Here is a 23,285-nt window from a genome sequence, read left to right on the forward strand (position 1 = left end):
ATATTTCATTTCTCACTACCCTAAATAAATATTCATGCAAGCATTTTTTTATTTCAAGATTTCCAACCGCATGTCTCGAGCAAGACAACAAAACAGAGGAGAGGAAGAAGAATACCTCTTTCAGCAGATCTGAAATAAAACTATAAGAATGGCTAAAGAAAAGACCACTACAAATGCTCCACGTCACAAGCTTTTGAAATTTCTAGCTTAAAGAGGATTCCGGCAATACTCTTCTTCCTCAAGAGTTCTTTCTTTCTTCCTAAAAAATTTTTAACGACTCCCAAGCCACAGAAGATGAGAAGGAAATGTAAGTTAGAAAAGATTTTGGCAGCACCTCCCCACTCTCAAAAATTTCGGCCCCCAAACTCAAAACCCTCCCCAAGTGGGGTTTTTTATATCAAAGAAAGGAGAAGAGTAGCCACCTACCAACCTTTCTAGTCAGCAAATCAGGTAAAGGGAGAGGATGAGAAAGATTTAAGGCAAGAGGAAATGCAACCTAGGGCAGAGGAAGGGTCGGCCAAGTGGAGTTCCACCATTGGGAAGCTGCTCGGTCGAGCAGAGACCGAGGAGGTCACGTGCACGAATGGACCGCGTGTGAGGGAATAGAAAGGCGAGCCACCTCATGCGCGAATGACAGAGGAGACGATGAATCAGGCTTCGGGAAAGAGAGGGGCGAGCCACGAGTTGCGCCTGTTAGGGCTTCGATGCGGCCGACGGGGGGAGATGTGGGAGCGGCGAGTCGAGCTTCGATCGAGCCGCGATGGATAAATGGTCAATTGAAATCATACGGCTTAGGGTTTATAATTAAGATTATTAATAATATAAATATGAAAATATTAATTATTTCAAAAAGTAAAATTTGATTTGTACATTTTTATTAGTGTGGTACATCATCATAAAATGGATGTCAATTTTGGGTAATTCTGACGTTCCAGACGCGCTGGCGCAGTCCGTTTTGCCGTCGAAAGTCGTTCTGATGAATTCATCGATTGCGTGTCAATTTTCTCGTGTCGAAAGTATAGCAATATGGGTGTCCTTTCCTATCAAAATTGGTATCCCAGACGCGTTGACGCGGTCCAATTCGTCGTCGGAGGTCATCCGGAGTTCGCATTTTCACCCGTCCTTTAGGCTTAATTGAAGTCCGATTTCGTGCAATTCTGTGAACTTTGTGCCTTTGATGTGTGTATGTGACGAAAAAGAGTCGTGACGATGTCTTCTTAAGGCATGAAGTCCTATTTGGAACATTTCCCTTGAATCTTCGCAAAATAGTCCATAACCGCTCGTTCATAAGACGATGGTCTTGTGCCAAAGATGCTAGACATCAAAGGAAAATAGGAATTGGTTAGAATTTTCTAAAAGGATGAGTCTCAATTCTAATTTTCTAAGACGGTCAATAAGAACTCCTAGAACTAGATCCTAGACTCTAAATAGGAGAAGAGAAAACCTCACAAAAATGAGGTCAACACCCACTGGAGATAAATAGGAAAGAAATAAAAAGAAAAACTCCCACATAAAAGGAAGAGTGGGAAGGCAAGAAGAATCAAGAAAAACACTTCCTATATGAAGACGGGCGCGGCAGTCATGCGATGCTTACTCCCAAACCGCGATAGTTCACGATCCCGCCTCCTGCATATGCAAGAGTTCGTGGGGGTTTTGCTCCTTCGCAATAATTCGAGGGGGTTCAGTTCTCGAGATCCTTCAGCGCCCCCGTCAAGGCACTAAATAGCAGTGTGTCAATCTGGCAGGATTGAGGGAGCTTCGACTTCATAGGTTGAAGCTTTTGTTTCGTCTTCAGCCACCCTTGGATCCCACTGGTGACTGCACTCTCCCGAGGTACCTAAGGGTCTTCTCTCACTTACGAGCAAACATCCACCTCGGTCCCATTTTCTGGGACTATGAGCCCGCGTGTGCTGCTTAATTTTTCTAAAGCAGCTCACAAGCGATTCAGTCTGGTGTGTCATGAGAGTGGCTTGAACCCTCCCGTCCAGTGGTAGAGCTGGCGATACAATGTCGACTGTGAGGCCCTGAAATCTTATGTCGTATTTGTCCCGTGTTAATATTCGGTGTGTCAATCTACTCATTTTGTGTCGCCACTAAATCTGGTTTCACTGACGATGCTCTGCTAATAAGGGATCTCGTGACCTAGTTCTCCGCTGAGGGAAGTAAGGTGATGTGCTTCCTATTCTTGGTGAAACAGTACATGTTTCTAAATCTGTCGTGCTTTGGCCTCTAATCAAACTGCCACGATTGTCCCAAAAAAAGGTGGCAAGCATTCATGGGAACCACGTCGCACCACACCTGGTCTTGTAGTTGGCCCCCAATCGAAATACTCTACTGAGCATCTCCGATCGATGCTGACCCGATGCTTCTTTTTTAGCCACATTAGTTTTCATGTCCTGTAATTGGGAATGCCTCTAAGTTACGAGTCTTAATCTCTACCATCTGTGTCGATGTCACGTTCTTGTTGCTTCCGCCGTCGATGATGAGACTGCATAACTTTTCGTTCACTGTGCAACGGGTGTAGAATATGTTGTGGCAAAGCCACTGCAAATCCCTAGTGTCCTCGGTCTGTAGGATCCATCGAATCACAAGCGTCTCTCCTTCATTGGGGGAAGTTGAAACACCTCACCTTGCTCTTCAACATTCTCTTCATTGTTAATCTCTTCCACAACGCATTGATCAGTAAGTGAGACTACTCCGCTCGTGGGACAGCTGGAGGCTATGTGGCTATAAGTATGACATTTGAAACATTTTATGTCTGGTACAATGTTGGAGCAATTAACCTTCTCCTACTTCGCCGGCTTTGATTCGAACTGCCATTCCCGGTATGGGCTTGTCAATCGATGTAATTGTACGTAGTTGCCTGCCTGAAGGTTCTTGCCTAAGGAATGACTGCTACCTACTATAATTATGTTGTCTCTCAACCTTCAAGGCCAGTGTTTGGACAACTCCTAGCATCCAATAGGGTTGCAGTTACACCACATTACTAATGGCAAACTTCAGTCTCCCAAAATATCGGGCGACTGTATGCTCTCTCGGCTCTATCACTTCGCACTTTAGCTGTAAATGATTGAATTGGGCTGTGAATTCCTCCATTGAAAGATCTCTTTGTTGCAAGTTGTGGAGTTTCAAAAATACATCCTGGCGATAATAGGGTTGGGGTACTTTTTTTGCATTGATTTCTTCATCTTCTCCCACTTAGTGATTTTTCCATTGTCTTCTCTTTTCCTCTGCCTCTGCACATTTTCCCACCATAGGGAAGTGTTCTTCTTTAGCTTAATGGTGACTAGCTTAACCCGCCTATCCTCTGACACCTCCTTATACTCAAAGATCCATTCAACAGTTTGCAGCCACTCAAGGAATTCATTTGGATCAGTGTCTCCTTCAAACTCAAATAAATCCACCTTGATTTCGTAGTCTTTGTGTTCTCCCACTGGTATCTCCTCTCAGGAATTCCCCCTCTGGAAGGATTCTGATATCCCTCTCTAGGTCTCCTCTGATACTGGACCCTGAAACACTGTGGCCTGTCATTTTCATTGTTGAAAGTCTCCCCATGAAAATGATTTAGATCCTCATTTTTTTCTCCCCTTTAACTCTTCAGATTTGGGTCGAAGGTAACCTACTCCTTTGTTTACCCTTCAATCTCCGCAAGTCTCTGTTGAAGGTGACTGAGCTCTAGTTGTATCTTCTCTCAAGAAAACTTGGGCATGTATTTTGTTGGTGGCATAGCTAGGGTTTAGGGTTGACAAGTGAAAAAGAGTGTAGAAGACTCGTTAAAGATGTAAAAATTTTGATTGTTGTTGATGATTTTCAAAATCAACAAGGGTAAATTAGGTTTGGGTAATATTCTTGCTAGAGGTTTGGGAATCATAAAGGAAAAATTTCGGTGGAGGTGGCTAGGGTAAGGGCGGATGCTAGGAAACCCTAAGATAGGACAGGGGTTGGCCTAGTTAACACTGGAATTAGTAGGAAAAACAGTGAAAGCACAAAGCAAACTTTTATTAATAGGAAAATAGAGTTACAACACAATGCAACCGAAGGCAACAACACAAAATATAAATGACACAAGCAAACACCTCTGAGATGTATATCAATGGGTGGTGAGGTTCGGCTAGAGTGATACGAATGATTGGAAGGGATGTTGGTAGCCAAGGGATGTGGGTGGCAGCAAGAGGGAGGTGCAGAATTGTAGGGACAACAAATAGGAAGGGTTGTAGGTGGTCGGCAGCAGGAGGAGTTGGGAAGGAGGCAGGAAGGCGAGACAATGAGATACAACTGCAGGTGATAGGAGGCCTAGTGTTGGGATGAAGTGGGGGTGCTGGGCAACAGTAAAAACCTACAAGAAAGGGGTCGGGCAAGTGTTGGGATGAAATGGGGGAGGGTTGGACAACAATAATAACCTGCAAGAAAGGGGTCGACGGGTGTTGGGGAGAGGGAGGGGGAAACCAGTGGCTGAGGAGAGGGGAGGATAAGATTTGTGGAAGGTAAAAGGAAAGGATACAATACCATTATAGAGGAGGATACACCCGAAGCACCACCAGCTCCTCGAATACAACCCTATAATAGGTAGGACTCTACACAGGAATCTGAAAAAATACACAGCCAAAAACTGACCCTTACACGCAGAAAACGACAATTTATAGACCCCCACTGGAGAACAATAGAAAAGATATAAAAGGAAAACTACCACACAAAAGAAAAGGGTGGGAAAGCAAGAAGAATCCAGAAGAAGATTTCCTATATGAAGACGAGTGCGGGTGCAGCTGTCTTGCAATGCTTCCTCCGGGAAGCAATAGTTCGCGATCCTGCCTACACGAGAGTTTGTGGGGGTTCTGTCTCCCACATTCATTTTGCGCCCGCATCAAAAATTAAACCCTAATGATAACTAAAAATAAATTGGGGTCCCAAAATAATTAACAGTGAAAAATCTCCCACTACTGCTCTTATGGGATGGGAAAACGCCGTCCGACACGCACATCCCCTTGGTTGGGGATGCTTCCACTTCAAAAAAAAATAAAGATTCCTTATTCTTATAAAAAGGATGTATATTATAGTTCAATGTAAGTAAGTTATCTTAGTTAGAAGATTCAGAGTTCATATCACAAATCCAATGAACAAATATTATAGATCTAATAAGTGAACTATTTTTAACAAAACCCAAGAGAAAAAAACCATTCTCCTGAGAAAACACACACGAGAAAAAAAAAAGAATTTTCACAACCTCGATAATCATGAAACCAACACAAAAAATATATGGGCAATGGATTCATGCACCTTAATAATATCATAAAAATTAAAGCCGAAAACATGCCTACATAAGCCCACCATTCTCACCTGTCTACGGCTAGTATCAGGATCATTGAGCCCTTGTGATAAGAAAGGTATGATAGAAGGTAAAACCCTTTCACCAAGCTTTCTGACAAGCTCGCCTAGAGACCTCCCTGCAACCTGGACCCCCCTGGAACCTGGCAAAAGGCAAAAAAAGAAAAAAAAAAAAAAAAAGCTGTAATTGAGGATGAAAAAAAATCAAAAAATAAATAAAGTCATAAGAAGTTGCCTATGTGAAACATATAACTGAAAGGAAAAAATAAAGAGGAAAACCTGACGTCTATCTTGTGAAGGTGAAGCAAGAGAGGAAATAAGAGTATTCATTAAAACAGGCATAATTTCTTTAAGGGTCTTTGGAGTATTAGCCACAATAGTCTTCCAAACATGTAAAGCGGCCTGAGAGAAGACAACACAAAAAAAAAAATTGACACATAACAGAACAGAGAAGATCAGGCTAACAACGTGCATAAAAAACGTCAACAGTACTTGCCTGTCGGACGGACAAAGTTATGTCGCTACGGACCATGTAGATTGCAGCAAGGACAACATTTCTTTTATCCCTGCCTAAAACTTCAATGATTGCACGACCATGAGCTTCAGTACTTGATCCCTCATCATCACTACCACCTTCAAGAAGAGCTTTTCCTGAAGTTCCAGCCACCTTAAAGCATAGAAGTCACATAATTACAAAGTTTTACAGGTTCTTCAGGTAAATTAAAAAGGGAAGTACCCTTACCTTGAAGAGGAGATCGCCCAAAAGCTCAACAGAACTTTGTCTAATACGCCAATTATCATTAAAAATACCATCCTCAACAGCAGGCAGTAACAAAGGTAAGGACCTGTTGTTTAAATTTCACCCAAAAAGTGTGTTAGCACAAATTTAGAGCAAAATGCAAATCAAAATAGATGTGAAGAAAAAGATGTTATATGACAGACGTTGTGGCATAATGCTCAACGAAAACATGCCCGGCACTAAGTGCTGCATCGCGGACCGACTCATTTTCATCGGCAAGGCCTGAGGGAAAGAAAAGAAGTGTTTAGAAAATTGTATGTAAATTTATTCAAATTTAGTAAAGCTTTATAGCCACACCATCCAATATAGCAGGCAAAACTGTCTGCAAGTAGTTCTGAAACATGACGCCCAAGGATCTTGGCAAGTACTGTAAACAAGAGAATCAATATGTAAGAAATAAAAAAAACAAAAAAAATTAAAAAAAAAACAGAAGTTTAGGTTCAAAGATAACATAAAAAATATGATGGAACTCACTTTAAAAAGTGTCAAATGCCCGTCTCGGACAGATGCTCTTTGATGAGAACAATTACGGATAATGTCAGGAAGAATGTGTTCGAAGTAGTCCTTTCCAAGAGCAGCTAAAACCTGAAGGGGATCACATGCAGGTCATTAGATAATTAGATCATAAAACAAAATAGATAACAATGTCTAATGAATAAGACATGATATAAAAAGATATCAAGAAAATTAGAAATTATGGCATTGTTTTCATTACGAAAGGAAGCTTCACAAAAATATGAGCATTTACATACATACCACCCAATTCCTAAGTATTTATATATATAACACCTAAACTCTATATGAATAAAATAAAGCAGTAGTATTTTTAATGTGATGCAAATGCATAAGAATTGAGTGGTATGTATGTAAATCATCCATTTGTACTTTTTTTTCATTTTATTAATATTTTAGTTTTACTTTCTCCAAATACATGTTATATATATATATATATATATATATAAAGTTTACCCAGCCAAAAATAACTAAATAAATAAAAATTAAATAAAATAAAATAAAGGTTGGTTCTACCCCCGCATGTTAAGAACCATAAAGCAAAAAGGATATGTTGTACCCACCTCGCTTAGCCCTTGTGCAGCACCAGATCGTTCAACACTACTACCGTCGGACTTGAGGGTTTCCAATAACCAGAGTACAAGATCTGGAAAGTTCTCCTCTCCCATTCCTCTAATTAAGGATCCAATAGCCCTGGCAGCAACAGCACGAACTTCTGGTATAGGATCAACCAAAACCTAGAAAACAAAGTTATGAATATTTAACAAAATCATAAAAATAAACGTTGCAATAATAATAAAATAGATTTGCCCAAAAAAAAAGCTCAATTTTTATAAGTGGATCAAAAAGAGTAACAAAAAGATACAAACAAGCACAACCAAAAAATTCATGCCCAAAATTTCTCTAATTTTTTATTTAATTCATTTTATTAGATTCAATTGCCTAACTTTGAATAATATTAGGTTTAAATTTGAGTGTTTATTAGAGCTAAATAGGATTAGATTTCTTTCAAATAAAAAAATGATACTAAACCTGTACTCACTTTTCTACTAGCAGGGCGGCCATAATTTTTTATTGTATGAGATAAATCATCAATTCGTGATTGAATAAACACATGTTATTTGAGTCCAATTGTATGCTGTAAAGGATTTAAGTGGTGTACATGAATTGCTCAAAATTATATATGCAGAGATTTTTCTATTCTCTCTCCATCAATGCAACTAATTGCCAAATACATATATATATATATATACCTTCTTGACTTCAGGAAGTAGCAACCCAATATACGGAATCATATCCTTGGGATCAGTGACCAAAGAACACATATTACCAACTATCTGAGCTGCCTTTTTCTTGGTTTCTGAACTCCTCTCTCTTAAACCTCTATAGACAATGGGCACCAATAATGCCAATGAGGGTGCATCAACTGAGTTGATAAAAGTTGTCTACAGAAATGAAAAGAAAAACTAAAGTTAACATAGATAAATTTCAGGGGAAAGCAATTAAAAATCCTTTGGGTATGCTGAAATTACCTGGAGAAGAATGTCGAGAGAGTGTTTAGTATATTGATTAGGATCACTGAGACCCGACAAAAGGATTGGGACCAGAGCGGATATTTCTGGATTTTTTATCACACTTCCAACCTGAGAAAAAAAAAAACTCTAATTAACTAAGAAGAAAAGGTCTGTCCGCTAAAAACTAAAGGGACATTTACATAGATACCACCCAATTCCTATGCATTTACATGTCTAACACCTAAACCTTACTTGTCACATTTATACTACCAAAATCTTTCATATCAATCAAAAATAGCACTATTTTTTTAACTTATAAAAGGTGAAGAACACATTTACATACATATTACATATGTAAGGTGGCATATACGTAAAAATTGAATTTTGGATGTTAGATATGTAAATAAATAGGTATTGAGAGGTTATGTATGCCAATCTTCCAAAAGTAAAATAATCAAACACAACCTGCTGAAGAGCATCTTGCCCTGCTGATTGAACTTTCGGATGTGTGTCAGTAAGTACCTAAAGAAATTTAAGCAAAACAAATAAAATATTAAATCTTAATAGTAAAAATTTATATAAAAAAACTAATTAAGAAACTACTGAAACCTCCGTCAATTTAGGGACAATTTTGGGTAAGCACTGAGATAACTGTTGAGGAGCACAATATGCCATAGCACCGAGCAGTTGCACGCTACTTTGCTTTGTTCTCCAGGCTTTGTCCTCTAGGCCCTAAACATCACGTACAGAAACGATGAGTTTCACCGAGAATCATGTAACATATATGATGAAGAGATAATAGCTTCAAAAATTGTTTCTCTTCCGAAAGCACAAGTTCTTGTTAAGATGGGCGAAAAAAGAGACAATAGCATAAGAGAGAAATTAAGAGAATAACATATTACCAAAATGATGAATTCGAATAGACCAAAGATTATATTAATAGGCTGTAAATATTTAAGAAGTTGTAAATGCGTAAGACAAATGCATACATGAAAGGAACAAAGTGAAGTGCATATGATATAGTACAATATTAAGGAGAACACAAAACAAGTGAATCTCTAATATTATAAAAAATTGAGTTAATAGATGGACCGGTGGCATAATCCTGAAAACAGAAATGACTGCATGGGTAAAAGACATTAATGGAGTGCTACCAAACTTGAACCAACATCAAATGAAGCAAAAAATAAAATATTACACATGGCACACATCATACACTATTGTGCTTTGTTGTGCATTGCCAAGCAAATAAGATATAATATGCTAGGACATGGACTATATCGTGTGCTATTTTGTGCTAGCATATGTCATAACCAAAACAACCCATTAACATAGCAACCAATATTCAGCCAAATTTAACCCTTGGATGATCATCACAACTCACGTATTTATATCGAAATTTTGTTTCTTTGATTATCCAAATACTTGACATTATCAGTCATATAGGACAAACTTGTAATTTATTCATCTAGTCTGAACTTATGTATAATTAAACCTGCATAAAGTGCCAATCAAGACACATTCAAGTGAGATCCACAATCGAAAAAAACCAAAAAAGAACAAATGCAGGAAATATCCACTAAAAATATTAGCATAAATGAACAGCGTCAGTAAATAGCCGATTTACCTTTAGAAGTGAAGGAAGGATGAGCTTGACTCCATGACCAGTAAGTTGCGACATCATTGCACGAGCAGCACATTCAGCAGCTTCGCGAACAGCACTAACTGGATCCGAGAACGCAACCAAAAGCAAGGGCAACAGCAGAATCACATACCTGGAAAAAATTCAATTCTATTATAACTGAAACTCAGTTGCTTGGATCAAACTAATGGAGCTATAATCAAGATCGCGTCGTTTAGTGCATACGGCTCAAACAATCGGCCCAGTTTCTCACAAAGACATTCAAAACCAAGTAAAGCTCCTTCACGAGCCTTCGCAGAATTTCTGAAATACAAGCATTGGAAGTCAGGAAAATATTAGGATGAAACTATGTATTTAATGATAAAAAAGCAAACAAAAGAGACTGAAAAACATCCGAGTAAAACAACAGGCCGTATGAATAAAAAACGGGCTTTTACATACACCCAATTCCTATGTATTTATATATCTAATACCTAAACTTTAATTTTTAAATTTTTATACCACCCAAATCTTTCATATCACTTCAAAAATACCACAATTTTAATTTTTAGAAATTAAAATACATCTTTTTATGCATAGATAAGGTGTCATGCATGTAGAAGTTAAAGTTTAGGTGTTAGATATGTAAATATGTATGTAAATCTTCTTAGAAATAATCATAAGACCTGTTACATCCAAGATAATTAGGTAACTTAAGATGACAGTTTGGGGAGAAAACCTGTCTTCCAAGCCTTGCTGTAACATGACTATTATCCCATACTTCTTCAAGCAGGAAATTCCAAAACCCTTCACAACCCCAGCAAGCCCAAAAGCTGCACCACGTCGCTCACCATATTTATCACCATTCATTAGACGATCCAAAAGTCGGGAAACCAGAGCCTGACCATCATCCTGATCCCATTAAAGAAGTGTAGAGGTTAACAACTTTTATACTGACCAGGAAAAGTTTTTAATTATAAAAAAATTTGATGGATCCTAGGATAACTTTGTTCCCCATCAATGAAGAAACCATCCATATCTCAATACATCACTTCAGTGCAGTGCAGCTCTTATGAAAATTTTATAAAAAATTTGACACTCAAACTTACATGCATTGAAGCCATTAATGGAGATAAACAGTCGGAAACAGCACGCTGAACGGCCTCAGAGGGAGTATTTAAAACATCTAAGAGTTTCTCAAGCACAGCATGAACTTTAGGATCATCCTGTTCCAGATATAAATAACCAAGAACATAAAATCACCTGCACCAAAAACCTCAAAGAAAAGTACCTAAAATCCTCACCTTTGCTAAATGTTTTGCTAATGCTCCTGTAAAGATCACGACACCCTCTCGAACAAGATCATACTTCTCCTCGTCAGATGTCTTCAAATTGAAATGATTAAATGAACACCATAAAATGTTATACTCCAAACAAACACAATACAGAAATGCAGTAAAAAATGAAGATATTTAGCATATGGACCTTTTTATTTAAGTAACTATCAAATATTGGGAACAGTAAAGGAACATTTTCTTTTCCATGCTTATTAATAACCATGATGCCGGCATTTATCATTCTCCCACGGACATCCATATTAGGATCAGCCTGTATAATTATGCAATACATCGGTTAATCGGTTTATAAGATCATAACTATGATAACAATTAAAATATAAGCAGAGGAAATTGGAATATTTGTAGCAAAGTGAGAACAGATTAAACAAAATAATAAGAGAATGTACTACCGAATTCTTCCAAGTAAAAACGCAATCTCAAAATAATAGCACGGAAACAACTAACAAAACACAAAGGGCATACAGCTAATACATCAATCTGCAGTTAAATGGCGGGAAAAAAAAATGCATTAGCTATAAGCTTTGGAAGCTTCCAAAGACAATTGGAAAGCGGAAGAAAGGTAAAGAAGGAGGGAAGGATTGATAAAAAGAAGTACGGAACAGATCATGGAAATTAGGGTTTAAGCACTAAGCTGCCATAGGAGGTGTCCTAAAAAAGCTGGTTCGCATTAGATGCTCCACAGCAGCTGATCGCCTGAAATTTTGCTGTCATCTCAAAGAGAAGCACAGATGAAAACAATCCCAAACAGAGAGAGAGAGAGAGAGAGAACTTTTAAGATACAAAATATAATCATATACAAATAAAGCCTGTGAGATTGGATCAGGATGTGTGCTACTTTTGAGGATTGTATTTGGATGTCTTCAGCTGAGACAGCACATGGGAATACTTGCAAACAATGAAATTTTTGGCTTATATCTTAGAGCCCATTTGGTTGCTGGAACTCAAAAAAGAAGTTTGAAAATTGGTGAAATTCATAGATGCATCAATCAGTTAGCGTAGCTAGAAACCAACATTGATTTTAAACCCACAAAACCCTCTCAACGTCGCCCTAAAGATTTTATTTTGGAAAAATACAGTTCCGCTCTAGAAGCAACCAAATGAGCTCTTAGGTGATTTTCACTGGCAGTGATTAAAACTAGACTTCCTTTCATATGATAAACTAAAAAAGTGAAGGGGCGCGTACATACATACAATCCCTATGTATAAAAATATCTGACTTCTAAACTTTACTTTGTACATTTATACCATCCAAATCTTTCATATCACATAAAAAAAACCACTATTTTGACTATTAAAAAGTGAAATACACCTTTTCAAGCATAGGCGGGTGGCCTATCTGTAATAACTGAAGTTTAGCCGTAGATATGTAAATACATAAGAATTCGGTGTATAGATTTTGGAAATTAACCTGGATAATCTTATTGACATGAAAGAAGAGGTATAAGTAAAAATTACATGACTCCAATCATAGGAAAGATATAAAATAGCAAAGAAACACAAAGAGGAAATACATAAAGTAGAAAAAATATATATAAAATAGAAAATATAGGAAAAGAAAATAAATTAATGTTAATATCTTCTAACACTTCCCCTCAAGTTGAAGCATAGATATCAATCAAGTTCAACTTGGATTTGAACTCGTCAAACAACAGCTGAAGAATATTCTTCGTGAGAATATCTGCTAGTTGGCCAGTGGAAAAAACGAATGAAACACAAATTTCCCTGGAATCAAGCTTCTCCTGGATAAAATGATGGTTAACCTCTACATGCTTGGTCCAATCATGTTGAACCGGATTATAAGCAATGTTGATGGCGTTTTTATTGTCACGAAACAGTTGCAGAGGAAGAGAGGCCGATATACGTAACTCGTAGAGTATTATACGTAACCATAGGGCTTCACATACTCCAAGGGACATGGATCGAAACTAGGCTTCAGCACTGCTCCGGGCAACCACGGATTATTTTTTACTTTTTCATGTGACAAGATTTCCCCACATGAAGGAGCAATAACCTGAGGTACATCGCCGATCATGAATGGACCCAGCTCAATTTACGTTCAGATGTAACAAGGCAAGAGATGTGACGAGAAAACAAAAAACCTAAGCCTGGTGTGTCTTTAAAGTAGTGGGGGATCCGATGTACAACGGTGAGGTGGTGCTTGTAGAAATCATGCATGAACTGACTAACAATACAACGACGTGACAAATATCTAGACACCCACTAGATGTTGGTAGTGTGTCATCTTAACCAGAACTGGATTAAGAACGTCGACCAACTTCTCATTAGGATCCATTGCAACAGCTACTGGTTTGCAAAGTAGTTTCGACTCAATCAGTAAATTTGTCACAGATTTGCGCTCTGAAAGGCTTATGTCTTGAGAGGACCGAGTTACTTTCATACCTAAATAATACCAGATAGAACTCAAGTCCTTCATCCCAAAGAAAGCGATTAGGATGCTTTTGAGAGATTCCAAGGTCGATCGATCATCACATGTGAGAAAGATGTCGTCGATGAGGATGGCAATACGGTCATCAGATGAGTGGCGGAAGAACATCATATGATCAGATTTGCCTGAAAGCAACCATGGCCCACAACTTGTGTAAACATGTTGAACGCAGCTGGGGGGATTCCTTCAATCCATAAATAGATTTTCACAGTTTGCACACCTGTCCACGGGAAGTGATTGAGTCAAAGCTCGACGGGAGAGACATATACACCTCCTCTGTGAGATCGCGGTTAAGGAAAGTATTCTTGACATCCAGCTAGAGTAAGAGACAATTCAGATTCACGACAAGAGATAACAAAACCTGAATGGTATTCAGTTTAGCTACCGGAACAAACTTCTCCTCATAGTCCACTACATAGGTTTACGAATAGCCTTTGGCAACCAGGCTTCCCTTATTGTGTTCAAAGGATCAATCGGAGTTAAATTCGGTGCTAAAAATCCACTAGCAACAAACTGCTTTCTTTCCTCAAAGAAGATCAACAACATCCCAAGTATGATTTCACCGAAAGGCATTCATTTCATTCATGACTGCCGCCTTCCAAGAAGGGTTAGCCAATGTTGTCTCAATAGCGAAAGGAAGACAGCGATCCGTCAAAGAAGTGGCAAATGCTTTGTAGGTCAGTGATAAGTTATGAGCATGCCTGATTGTGTACCTCAACGGGAGAATTCACCTCCTCATTCAAAGCAACAGTGATCCCCGTAAGTTAAGAGTGTCGTTCGGAGCGGATTCCAAGACCTGCATCGAGGAGGCGGGCTCAAAAGTAAGGGCATTGTGACAAGTCTCGCTGATGACGGATCCAGTGAGACAGAGGGTTCCTCATATTTAGTGGAAGTACTAGGAAAAATATCCAACGGAGTTGGAAAAGGAATAGCGTCCAGAAATTCTAGCTCTCCCTCACTCGAGACAGTGTTAAGGAAAGTAAGAAACACTTTCAAAAATGGAGATATCAGCACTACATAGAGTTTGTTGGTGGTAGGATCAAGGCAATGTAGCCTTTTTGAGTGGCAAAATATATGAGAAAGGTACACTTGATTGAACGAGAACCAAGCATACGAGTTAGTGTACTATTCCGAACAAACACCGACATTCCAAATATTTTGGGGTTTAATGTGGAGAAGAACCGATAATGAGATCCGGAAGTTGTGCTAATGTGGCAGTAAGGACGACGTCATTCCAAAATTATTTTGAAATATTAAATTGAAACATAATGGAGCAAGCAATTTCAAGAAGGTGTCGGTTTTTTCGCTCAGCTACCTCATTTTGTTGAGGGATATCCGTACATGAGCTAAGATGTAGGATGCCCTTACTTACCAAAAATTATCTCAATATAGAGTTAAAATATTCACAGCCATTGTCATTCCGAAGAAAGGAGTGGAAATTTTTTAAGGTTACCGCCACTTCAAATTTGTCTTTAAATATATAGACACAAGTCATTCAAGTATGACCATTAATCAAAGCAAGAAACCATTGTTTATTAGTGTAGCTCGGAGTTCAAAAAGTGCCCATAATTCATTATGAATTAACGAAAAAAGAGCGGAAGGAGAGTAACAATGGGGCGGATATGGTACTTGTTGATGTCTAGCTAAATTAGATAGATTTTTCATTAATAAACATCAAAGGATATAATTGTTTTAAAAAGTCAAAACCGAGATGACTCAACCGACAATATAAAAGCATAATAGCACATTCAGTGGACCGGAAAAAACTACAACAATGGGAATGAGTCTTCGTATCATCAAGTTTTTTTTCCTGAAAGTAGAGCCCAACTATCTGATTAGCAGTACCAATCGTCCTCCTCGAACGACGATCCTAAAAGACACAAACATCCGGAGAAAAATGAGTTGTGTAACCAATGTCATATGTCAACTTACTGACCGACAAGAGATTAAACTTTAGCAAAGGAAAGTGTAGCACGAATCCTTGAGTTAGCCCGGCTGTAAGAACAACTGACTCTTTACCCGAAATGGAACTATAGGAGTCAACGACAATTTTGATAGTATCTCTCCTAGAGCACGAAGAATATGTCGAGAAAACTTATGAACACCTGCTTATATGAATATGACCCATGGCACCTAAATCCATAATCCACATACTAGTAGAATTAAAAGCAGTGAATGTCATAAAAATGTTGCCTTGACAAACATGGGAGTTTGACAAACGAGAGAGCTGACTAAATCCAAACAGCTTAATTAAGTGTTTCATCCGACTCTTGGAGTCTGGTGATTCTGGGATGGTCTGAGTGGGGTTCAGTTGCACAGTCGTGGATTCTGAGGTTGTAGCTAGTCCTTTAAAAATGGAGGATTTGGTCGAAGATTTAGTTGCTAGTTTCCTGTGAAGTTTCCAGCACTTGTCATGAGTATGATATGGTTTGTAACAAAAATCACAAAGAGTGATTGGCTCGTGACAGCGTGGTAAAGTATTGAGTACTATTGGAGACCAAGGTTGAAGGTTCGGTTGAAGGAGTGGAGGTGTCGAGCATGACAAGTATGTGGCTTTCTTTTTGGCAAATCTCGATGAATGCTGCCTGACTTGAAGGATTTCTATATATGCGTAGCCACGAAATAGACGATTCTGACGGCAAGAGGCAGAGCCAATACCTGAAAATCCTGCAGGGAAGATCTAGAGTGGTAGGCCCTGCTGACGACGGTCCTGGAAAGAGGAAGGTCCAGCAGCTGGAAAATCCTGCATGATAGATCAACGGCTAAAATCTGCGAGGAAACAGTGATGGGAGAGCCTATAGGGAAGCCAACGACTGAAAAACTACAAGAGGGAGGCAATCGACTGCAGAGGAGGGAGACTTGCACGATGTTCAGGCAACGGGAAGAAGGGGTCGTCAGCCGAAAACAACAGCAGGAGGAGAAAAAAATGCAAGGTAGGGAGGCCTGCAGGAAGTTTCGGCTATGGGGAGAAAAAGAGGTCAGCGGGAGGGTTAGAATCTTAGCTCTGATACCATGTAAATTTTGAGAATTGAGCGGGATAAACTCATTGATATGAAAAGGGAGGTATTAGTACAAATTATACGACTCCTAACATGGAAAAGATATAAAATAGGAATAACATAAAAATAAAAAGCACATAGAAAGGAAATATATAAACAGGAAATATAGGAAAATAAAATAAATCAATGCTAATAACTTGTAAGAGGGTGGTATGTATGTAAATCCTCCAACAATAAAAAGTCAAAAGCCAAACTTTGCACACATAACCCTGATCACAGAACCTCCCACAACTTTATACTTTCACAAATTTTTTTGCTACTCCCCGCAAATAGTAAATTCATGCTTCTTGTTCAGTAAAATATGAAGTAAAAATATTTTACAACATAAAAACCAAAAACCAAGTTAATCATCCCGCAATAATGGTTGACAAATCTAAATCACATCTCCAAAAATACCTCCTAGTGGCATGTGCAAGTATTTTCCAATAATTTACATATATTGCATCTTCGAGCTAAATAATCCGTATGAACAGGAGAAATACTAAGAATGTATGAACAGGAGAAATACTAAGATGCAGTTTTATATTGATTACATACAACAAAAACAACAACAAAACCTTTATCCCACTAATTGGTGAAATGGTATAAACACTCTAGGAAGCCTTGTAAATGTAAGAGAAACCCATTGAAACAACAAAGGCCTCAAAAATATATGATAAATAATATCTTGCATGAAGAATCAGAGCTACCAAATTGAGAGCAAGGCAGAGAGAGAAAGAGAGAGAGGACTTCACAAAAATCTAACCAGTGCACGTGATATAAGAAACGTCATTACAACAGGAAGATCTTTAGTTCTCAAAACATCTGCTGCTGAGTGAAGTGCCAAAGCTATGCCTTGTCTCCCTAACCAACAAAGATCAGCAACCTCAAAGCCTGTTCTAAGATTCCGAATATAGATAGAAAAAAGAGTTGAAAGCACTTCCTGAAAAAATCGTAAAAAAAAATTAGAAAAAAATTTAAGCAAAATCAATCCATCTTTTTTTAGACAAACCCTAAGAAAATTTACTTGAATTGTTTCAGGATTTTCATATAAAGCAGCAGCCAGTGCCTCAGCTGCAGCCATGCGCACATTGTAGTTAACATGAGATAGAGCATCAAAAAGACCATAATAGTCGGTGCCAAAATCACATCCATAGCAATCCCATACTTTCTCTGCAGCTTCAGCAACCACCTGAGAAAAAACAGACCAGAATAACTAAAAAAGAAAAATAAAAAAGGGAAAATTTACATACGTAACACACAATAATAATGCTTTACATATCCCGCATCTAAATTTTCATGTTTACATACATAGCACATTAGTGCTTTAAACCTATGCATGAAAAGGTGCACTTCGCTTTTAAAAAATGATAATAGTGTTGTTTTTATATGATAATAATGATTTGAGTGCTATGTGTGTGAATATGGAAGTTTGGGTGTAAGATATGTAAATACATAAGAATTGTGTGTATGCAAATGTCCCCAAAAAAATGGCACAAAAAATCATGAAAAGAATAAAATGACAGTACAATCTTGAAGGCAATATTAACTATGACAAAAAGGGTTATTGTAGAAATCTAACCATCTTTAATAGCCTACAACTTGTACCAAGCTAAGCATCACACACAAATACTTCATGAAGAAGTCAAAAAAAACCAACCAGCATACAGCATAAACTGCTTAACCTAAGGTACTGTCATGAAGCTCAACATAATCTAATTATCTAAATAACTGCATCTTGTTCATATAGAGATGGTAAGCTCTATTAAATTCCAAAAAATTAACGATTGGGATACCATTTTGGTTGTTAATCTCCATTAGCCAACCCCAATGATACTTAAAACGGCTTTATAAATTAAAATTTTCTTTTATTCTGAAATTACTTCATAAATTTGGTAGGTTTGATGATTGTTTGCTAGCCGAATATCAACCTTCAAGCTTTCTCATTCTAACGTGGTTGAGATTACTGAAGTACTTCCATTTCTAAAATAATAAGTACTAAAATAGTCTCTTGATTATTTACATGGGGTCATTTTAGTCCTAAAGACTATAAAAAAAGTCAAATTAATCCACGGCCTCTTTTAATATGGGCTGAAAAATCCCAATTCAAAACTATTTAGCCCCCATTAAAATAGTATGGGCTAAATTGACATTTTTATAGATTCTGGGAATTAAATGGACCACTATAAAGAGTCAGAGGCCATTTTGACCCTTCTCAAAAAAATAATTAAGCATTAGCACTGAAGGATTACATCAGACGTGCAAATACAGCCCACTAAAATTCCTTGAAACCTTTTAACTCAGTTTTAATAGAACAGAGGTGGTAAGAAACCAAAAACTGAAATTACACAAATACTCAACATGGGAAAGACAAGGTTTATGTTAAGTAGCATTCAGCTTAGCCCGTAAATATTTCATGAAAATCTTCATAATATCAAAAGCAACAGCTCCCAATATATCACCTTCTCTGGATCATGTAATGCAATCCAAAGTCTCGTAGCAATTTGAATATTCTGAGGCATAGAATGTCCCGAAATTGAAGGAATGCAATTTAAGGCATTCAAGCAGGAAAGCCTGACATGAACATCTTTTGCAAAAATTCCATTCATAGCCTGCACATGACATTAGATTCTGGATGAACAATTTCAGTTAATAAAACTGTGCAACCTGAGAAAAAACAACTGAGCTCACATCTGCTATTTCATCAGCCTTTAAGCCTAGGCATATCTCATTTAACAAGGGTCCAACCGATACTTGATAGGAAGGAACAACACCAAGAACGTGATAAAGGACCTGCAAACAAGTCGATATTATGTTAATGCCTTCTAATTGTCTTAAACTTTTATACAAAACAGACAAATCAGTTCAAAGTTTATAACTTGTAGAATCCGTGCTCTAGGAAGAGGCAGTATAGGATCAACATGCATAGAAATTATATGAAGCACATCATCATGGAGAGCTGTTTTCCTTGTTGAAAGTAAAATCTGCTCCAGGATCTGTAAGACAAAAAGAAGATTCACAGAATCTGTACAAAGAACATTTACGAAGGAAACCATAAGAAGAAAATATACCGGGAACACAAAGGTAAATGAATCTGCAGGAAGCGGTCCAGATTTGCAGGACAAAACTAGTCCGTTGACTATTCTTTCAAAAATGCCCGCAGAAGGCCCTTTATTTATATCCTCCCCAAAACTGATTGGTGGAATAAGTTCTAAAGATGTGCGTGCATCTTCAGAAAAAATGATGTTTAGAGCTGCAGTGATCTCACTCGCCCAGTCATTAAGCGGAGGGGCTAAACAGTTAGCGAGCTTTAGCATGGTATCGAATGCAGCAGCATTTACAATCCGTGAGTGAAGCAAAGGCTCAACATATTTTACCTGTTAATAAGATTCCAAAGATTTAATGCTACGTCAAACAATAAATTAGAGGATTCAAAGATTAATGATAGTTTATTTATTTAGATAACAGTAAATATTTATTACAAAAAAATTTAAAAAAACATATATAAAATATTTTTAATGAAACAAATTTCATACCAAAATAGAAGAATTAAAATGATTAGTCTATGTAATTCGATATAATGTAATAAAATAAAGTTGAATATTTAAAAAATAAAATTAAATGTCTTTTTTTAAAAGGAAAATAAAATATCATTTAGATGCTATATGGTGGAAATTATAGAAAGAGAGATTTTAGTACATCATATAACTAAAAGAAGCTTTATTAAAAACATATGTAAACAAAACCTTGTTAGTATAGGTATCAGCTTGAAGGAGGTAATATTCAAAACAAATAAGTGGCAAGCTTTATTAAAAACATATGTAAACAAAAACTTGTTAGTATAGGTATCAGCTTGAGGGAGGCAATATTCAAAACAAATAAGTGGCGAGCTTAGTCTTCCAAGTAGATAATTATATTTGTATTTGTGGTCATGATTTCATTATTCTATATTTAATAGAAAAATTGTTATGACCTCTTATATGCATTGAGTAATGTTCATATTTATACAAAAACTTTTATTGGAAAACAATTAAATTGATTCTCTTCTTCATTCAAAAAATTTCCATATTGGTAAGAATTCAATCTAATACTCTTCACATTTATAAATCCGATGACTATTAATAAAACAATATGCAAAGGTCAATACTTAAAATAATGCATGATGAAAAGAATGCAAAGACATCGGTATACAAAAATGAATAAATGTGTATATAGAAAATTTTAGTTTATCCACTTATGATAGAAGCTAGAAATGCTTGCACCCACACCAAAAAAATTATTATAAAAGAGTAGAATAAATGTGTATACAAAAGAATAGAGTTTGCCCATTGATAATACTAGCTAGATATTTGAATAAACCACGATGTTTCTATACAGTTTCAAGTTAAAAGGGCTATAGCTAGTACTCAAATTCAAGTCCTCAACTTTAAATAAGCATTTAATATACATTCACAATGCCAAATTTATTTTTTAAGGTTCTCAATTACTCTGAATTGATGTAACCAGCCAAAAACACTATGCAGATGGGCTGAGAAAACGCTTTTTGTTTGTCAGCAATAACATTTGCATATATCATTTAAAATGCCCAAAAAAAGTATAATTGTTTAAGGTGCTTGACATGCACTTCAAAGCAAAAACAAAGTATTTTAAAACAAAATTCATTTGTATTTTTGCATAGAAATATCTAAATGACAGAGTGTAGCATTTAGAAATATGGCAGTTTGAAGGGAAACAAAAGTGTTTTTTTTTTTTTTTTTTTTTTTGTATTTGCAAGAAAACAACATTATAATTTCTTCAATGAATTAAAACAAACTCGTCTGAAGCAAATAATTTAAAGATACTTACAAGTGAGGGGAGTTGAGCATGTGCGAAAACAGGATTAGCCGAAGCCAGTTCACCAAGAGCTTTAAGCATCATAGAAAGATTATGCTGAATACCCCTAACCTTTTCACGAATTGATGCCTCCTCCTTAAGCAGCGATTCCCTTGCTTCCTCCTTAGCAGTCTTTGGTTTATCTATACCATAGAATAAAAGCATTAGTAATAGATCTCTCAAAATGAAGCTTAAGACCTAACTTTAAATTAAAAAAATGATAAACCTAACACACCATTTTTCTTAGAAGCCTTCAGTATATCCTTCTTTCCTGAGTTCATAGTATCTTTTCTGTTAGGCTCTTTTTGAACAGGATGACCAGATTTGACGACATTATCCTTCAAAGATTGCATAGAAAATTGAAAATCTACAGCTTTTCCAATTTTTAAAACAGAAAAACAAGGGGCGTCAGATCATACAGAGTCGTCAAGGTCTTCATACAGACGAAAACGGCCCTTTGCAAGTTTTGTGTTCTTAGCCACAACTGTCTCGGCAACATAAACACCTTGTTCGCTTGATAACATACCTTCCGGAGTATAAAAGATCTGGGCAACAATAGTTGATAAGTGAATAGAGCTTTACTATGCAAGAAACTGTAAAAAAATGAGAACAAAAATCTGTTTCAAAAAAAAATTTTAAAAAAAGAGTTGATATGATTTGTGGTTGCGACACAATGCTTATAGGTCTTGGCATATTTCACCAGTAGCATATTTATGCATTAATTATAGGTTAATATAGATTGATGATAGCATGTGTATAAAAATATTAAGTATATTTTATATGTTTATGATGTTGATGCTTTAAAAGAATCTATAAATTGTTGACCTCATTTTTAGTGAGGTCTTAAGTCTCCTACTCTTAGAACCTAGGATCTAGATTTAGGAGTTCTTATTGACCATCCTAGCGGACTAGCGATGGAGCCCACCTCCCGTAGAACTTCAAGCCACTTCTTGACTCATTTTTGTGAAGAACTCGCATGAGTGGTTCCAAGCACTCAACTTTTAGTTGCAAGGGCTCAGGACCAACATGTAGAGGACCCGAAATTGATTTTCTATAGGATCAACCAGCCTTAGGTGAACCATTTGTGACTCGAATACTCGCGAACGCCGCACTGCAACGCACTCGTTGCATCATACGCAATTTTGGCTTAAATTGACTCGCCCGCCGGCAAACTCGTCCGGACGACCCCGGATGACGAAACGGACTGCGCCGACGCGTCCGGAACGCCGATTTTAGCTAGAAAAGACACCCATATTGCTGTGGTTCCACACTCGCGCGAACTGCACGGAAATCGATGCATTTTTTTACGTGCGCAGGTCAGGCTCAACCCAAGTCCGAGTCGGACCCGATTTGGGCTAGACACCTGCTCACAGATTTTTGAATTTCAAATTTCAAATTCAGGCGGACTATTTAAAACTCATATTAATAAAGAATATATGAATGTTATTATTTTCCAATTTAATCCTTTGCAGGAAAGGAAACCATTAATTTCCCCGCCAATATTGTCCTGTAACGGCTCTTTCTCCAGCAGGGCCTATTTCTTTCTCGCTCACGAGAGCCTCGGGTGGCCGCTTCCAATTCGAACGAAATCGCTGCTCGTCCCTGTTCGCCCCTCCCGCTCGTCTACTCCTTGCCTCCGTCTCCCGCATCGACGAAGTTGCTATATCGCCTCAAGCCCGTCCCCCGCACCGAACCGAAGCTGCCTCGCCTCTCCCTCGACCGAAGACCACTGCTCGCTCGATCCCGTCTCCCGCGGCTGCTCGTCCCTGTTCGCCTCTCCCTCGACCGCAGACCACTGCTCG

At 37.6% G+C, this 23,285-nt stretch overlaps 1 protein-coding gene across 1 annotated transcript in view; it reads right to left on the reverse strand.

The window, feature by feature from the left end:
• The window catches only part of LOC110019798 (protein ILITYHIA), a 61,492-nt gene extending 38,360 nt beyond the window's left edge, over positions 1-23,132 (reverse strand). The window contains exons 1-28 of the mRNA XM_020717634.1: positions 23,037-23,132; positions 21,903-22,028; positions 21,719-21,821; positions 21,457-21,626; positions 19,683-19,988; positions 19,491-19,607; positions 19,303-19,404; positions 19,074-19,223; positions 17,639-17,803; positions 17,378-17,554; positions 11,255-11,377; positions 11,074-11,154; positions 10,879-10,995; positions 10,509-10,681; positions 10,016-10,093; positions 9,776-9,923; positions 8,758-8,880; positions 8,614-8,670; positions 8,167-8,277; positions 7,888-8,079; positions 7,198-7,371; positions 6,596-6,706; positions 6,419-6,488; positions 6,265-6,343; positions 6,065-6,167; positions 5,819-5,989; positions 5,602-5,724; positions 5,335-5,448 (exon numbers count right to left, since the gene is read on the reverse strand). Of these exons, the coding sequence (XP_020573293.1) occupies positions 5,335-5,448; positions 5,602-5,724; positions 5,819-5,989; positions 6,065-6,167; positions 6,265-6,343; positions 6,419-6,488; positions 6,596-6,706; positions 7,198-7,371; positions 7,888-8,079; positions 8,167-8,277; positions 8,614-8,670; positions 8,758-8,880; positions 9,776-9,923; positions 10,016-10,093; positions 10,509-10,681; positions 10,879-10,995; positions 11,074-11,154; positions 11,255-11,377; positions 17,378-17,554; positions 17,639-17,803; positions 19,074-19,223; positions 19,303-19,404; positions 19,491-19,607; positions 19,683-19,988; positions 21,457-21,626; positions 21,719-21,821; positions 21,903-22,028; positions 23,037-23,132 (3,660 nt within the window). The remainder of the gene's footprint in view (positions 1-5,334; positions 5,449-5,601; positions 5,725-5,818; positions 5,990-6,064; positions 6,168-6,264; positions 6,344-6,418; positions 6,489-6,595; positions 6,707-7,197; positions 7,372-7,887; positions 8,080-8,166; positions 8,278-8,613; positions 8,671-8,757; positions 8,881-9,775; positions 9,924-10,015; positions 10,094-10,508; positions 10,682-10,878; positions 10,996-11,073; positions 11,155-11,254; positions 11,378-17,377; positions 17,555-17,638; positions 17,804-19,073; positions 19,224-19,302; positions 19,405-19,490; positions 19,608-19,682; positions 19,989-21,456; positions 21,627-21,718; positions 21,822-21,902; positions 22,029-23,036) is intronic.
• Between the last annotated feature and the right edge of the window lie 153 nt (positions 23,133-23,285).

The sequence above is a fragment of the Phalaenopsis equestris genome, unplaced genomic scaffold (genome assembly GCF_001263595.1).
Source record: "Phalaenopsis equestris unplaced genomic scaffold, ASM126359v1 Scaffold000002, whole genome shotgun sequence".
Classification (NCBI taxonomy): Eukaryota; Viridiplantae; Streptophyta; class Magnoliopsida; order Asparagales; family Orchidaceae; genus Phalaenopsis; species Phalaenopsis equestris.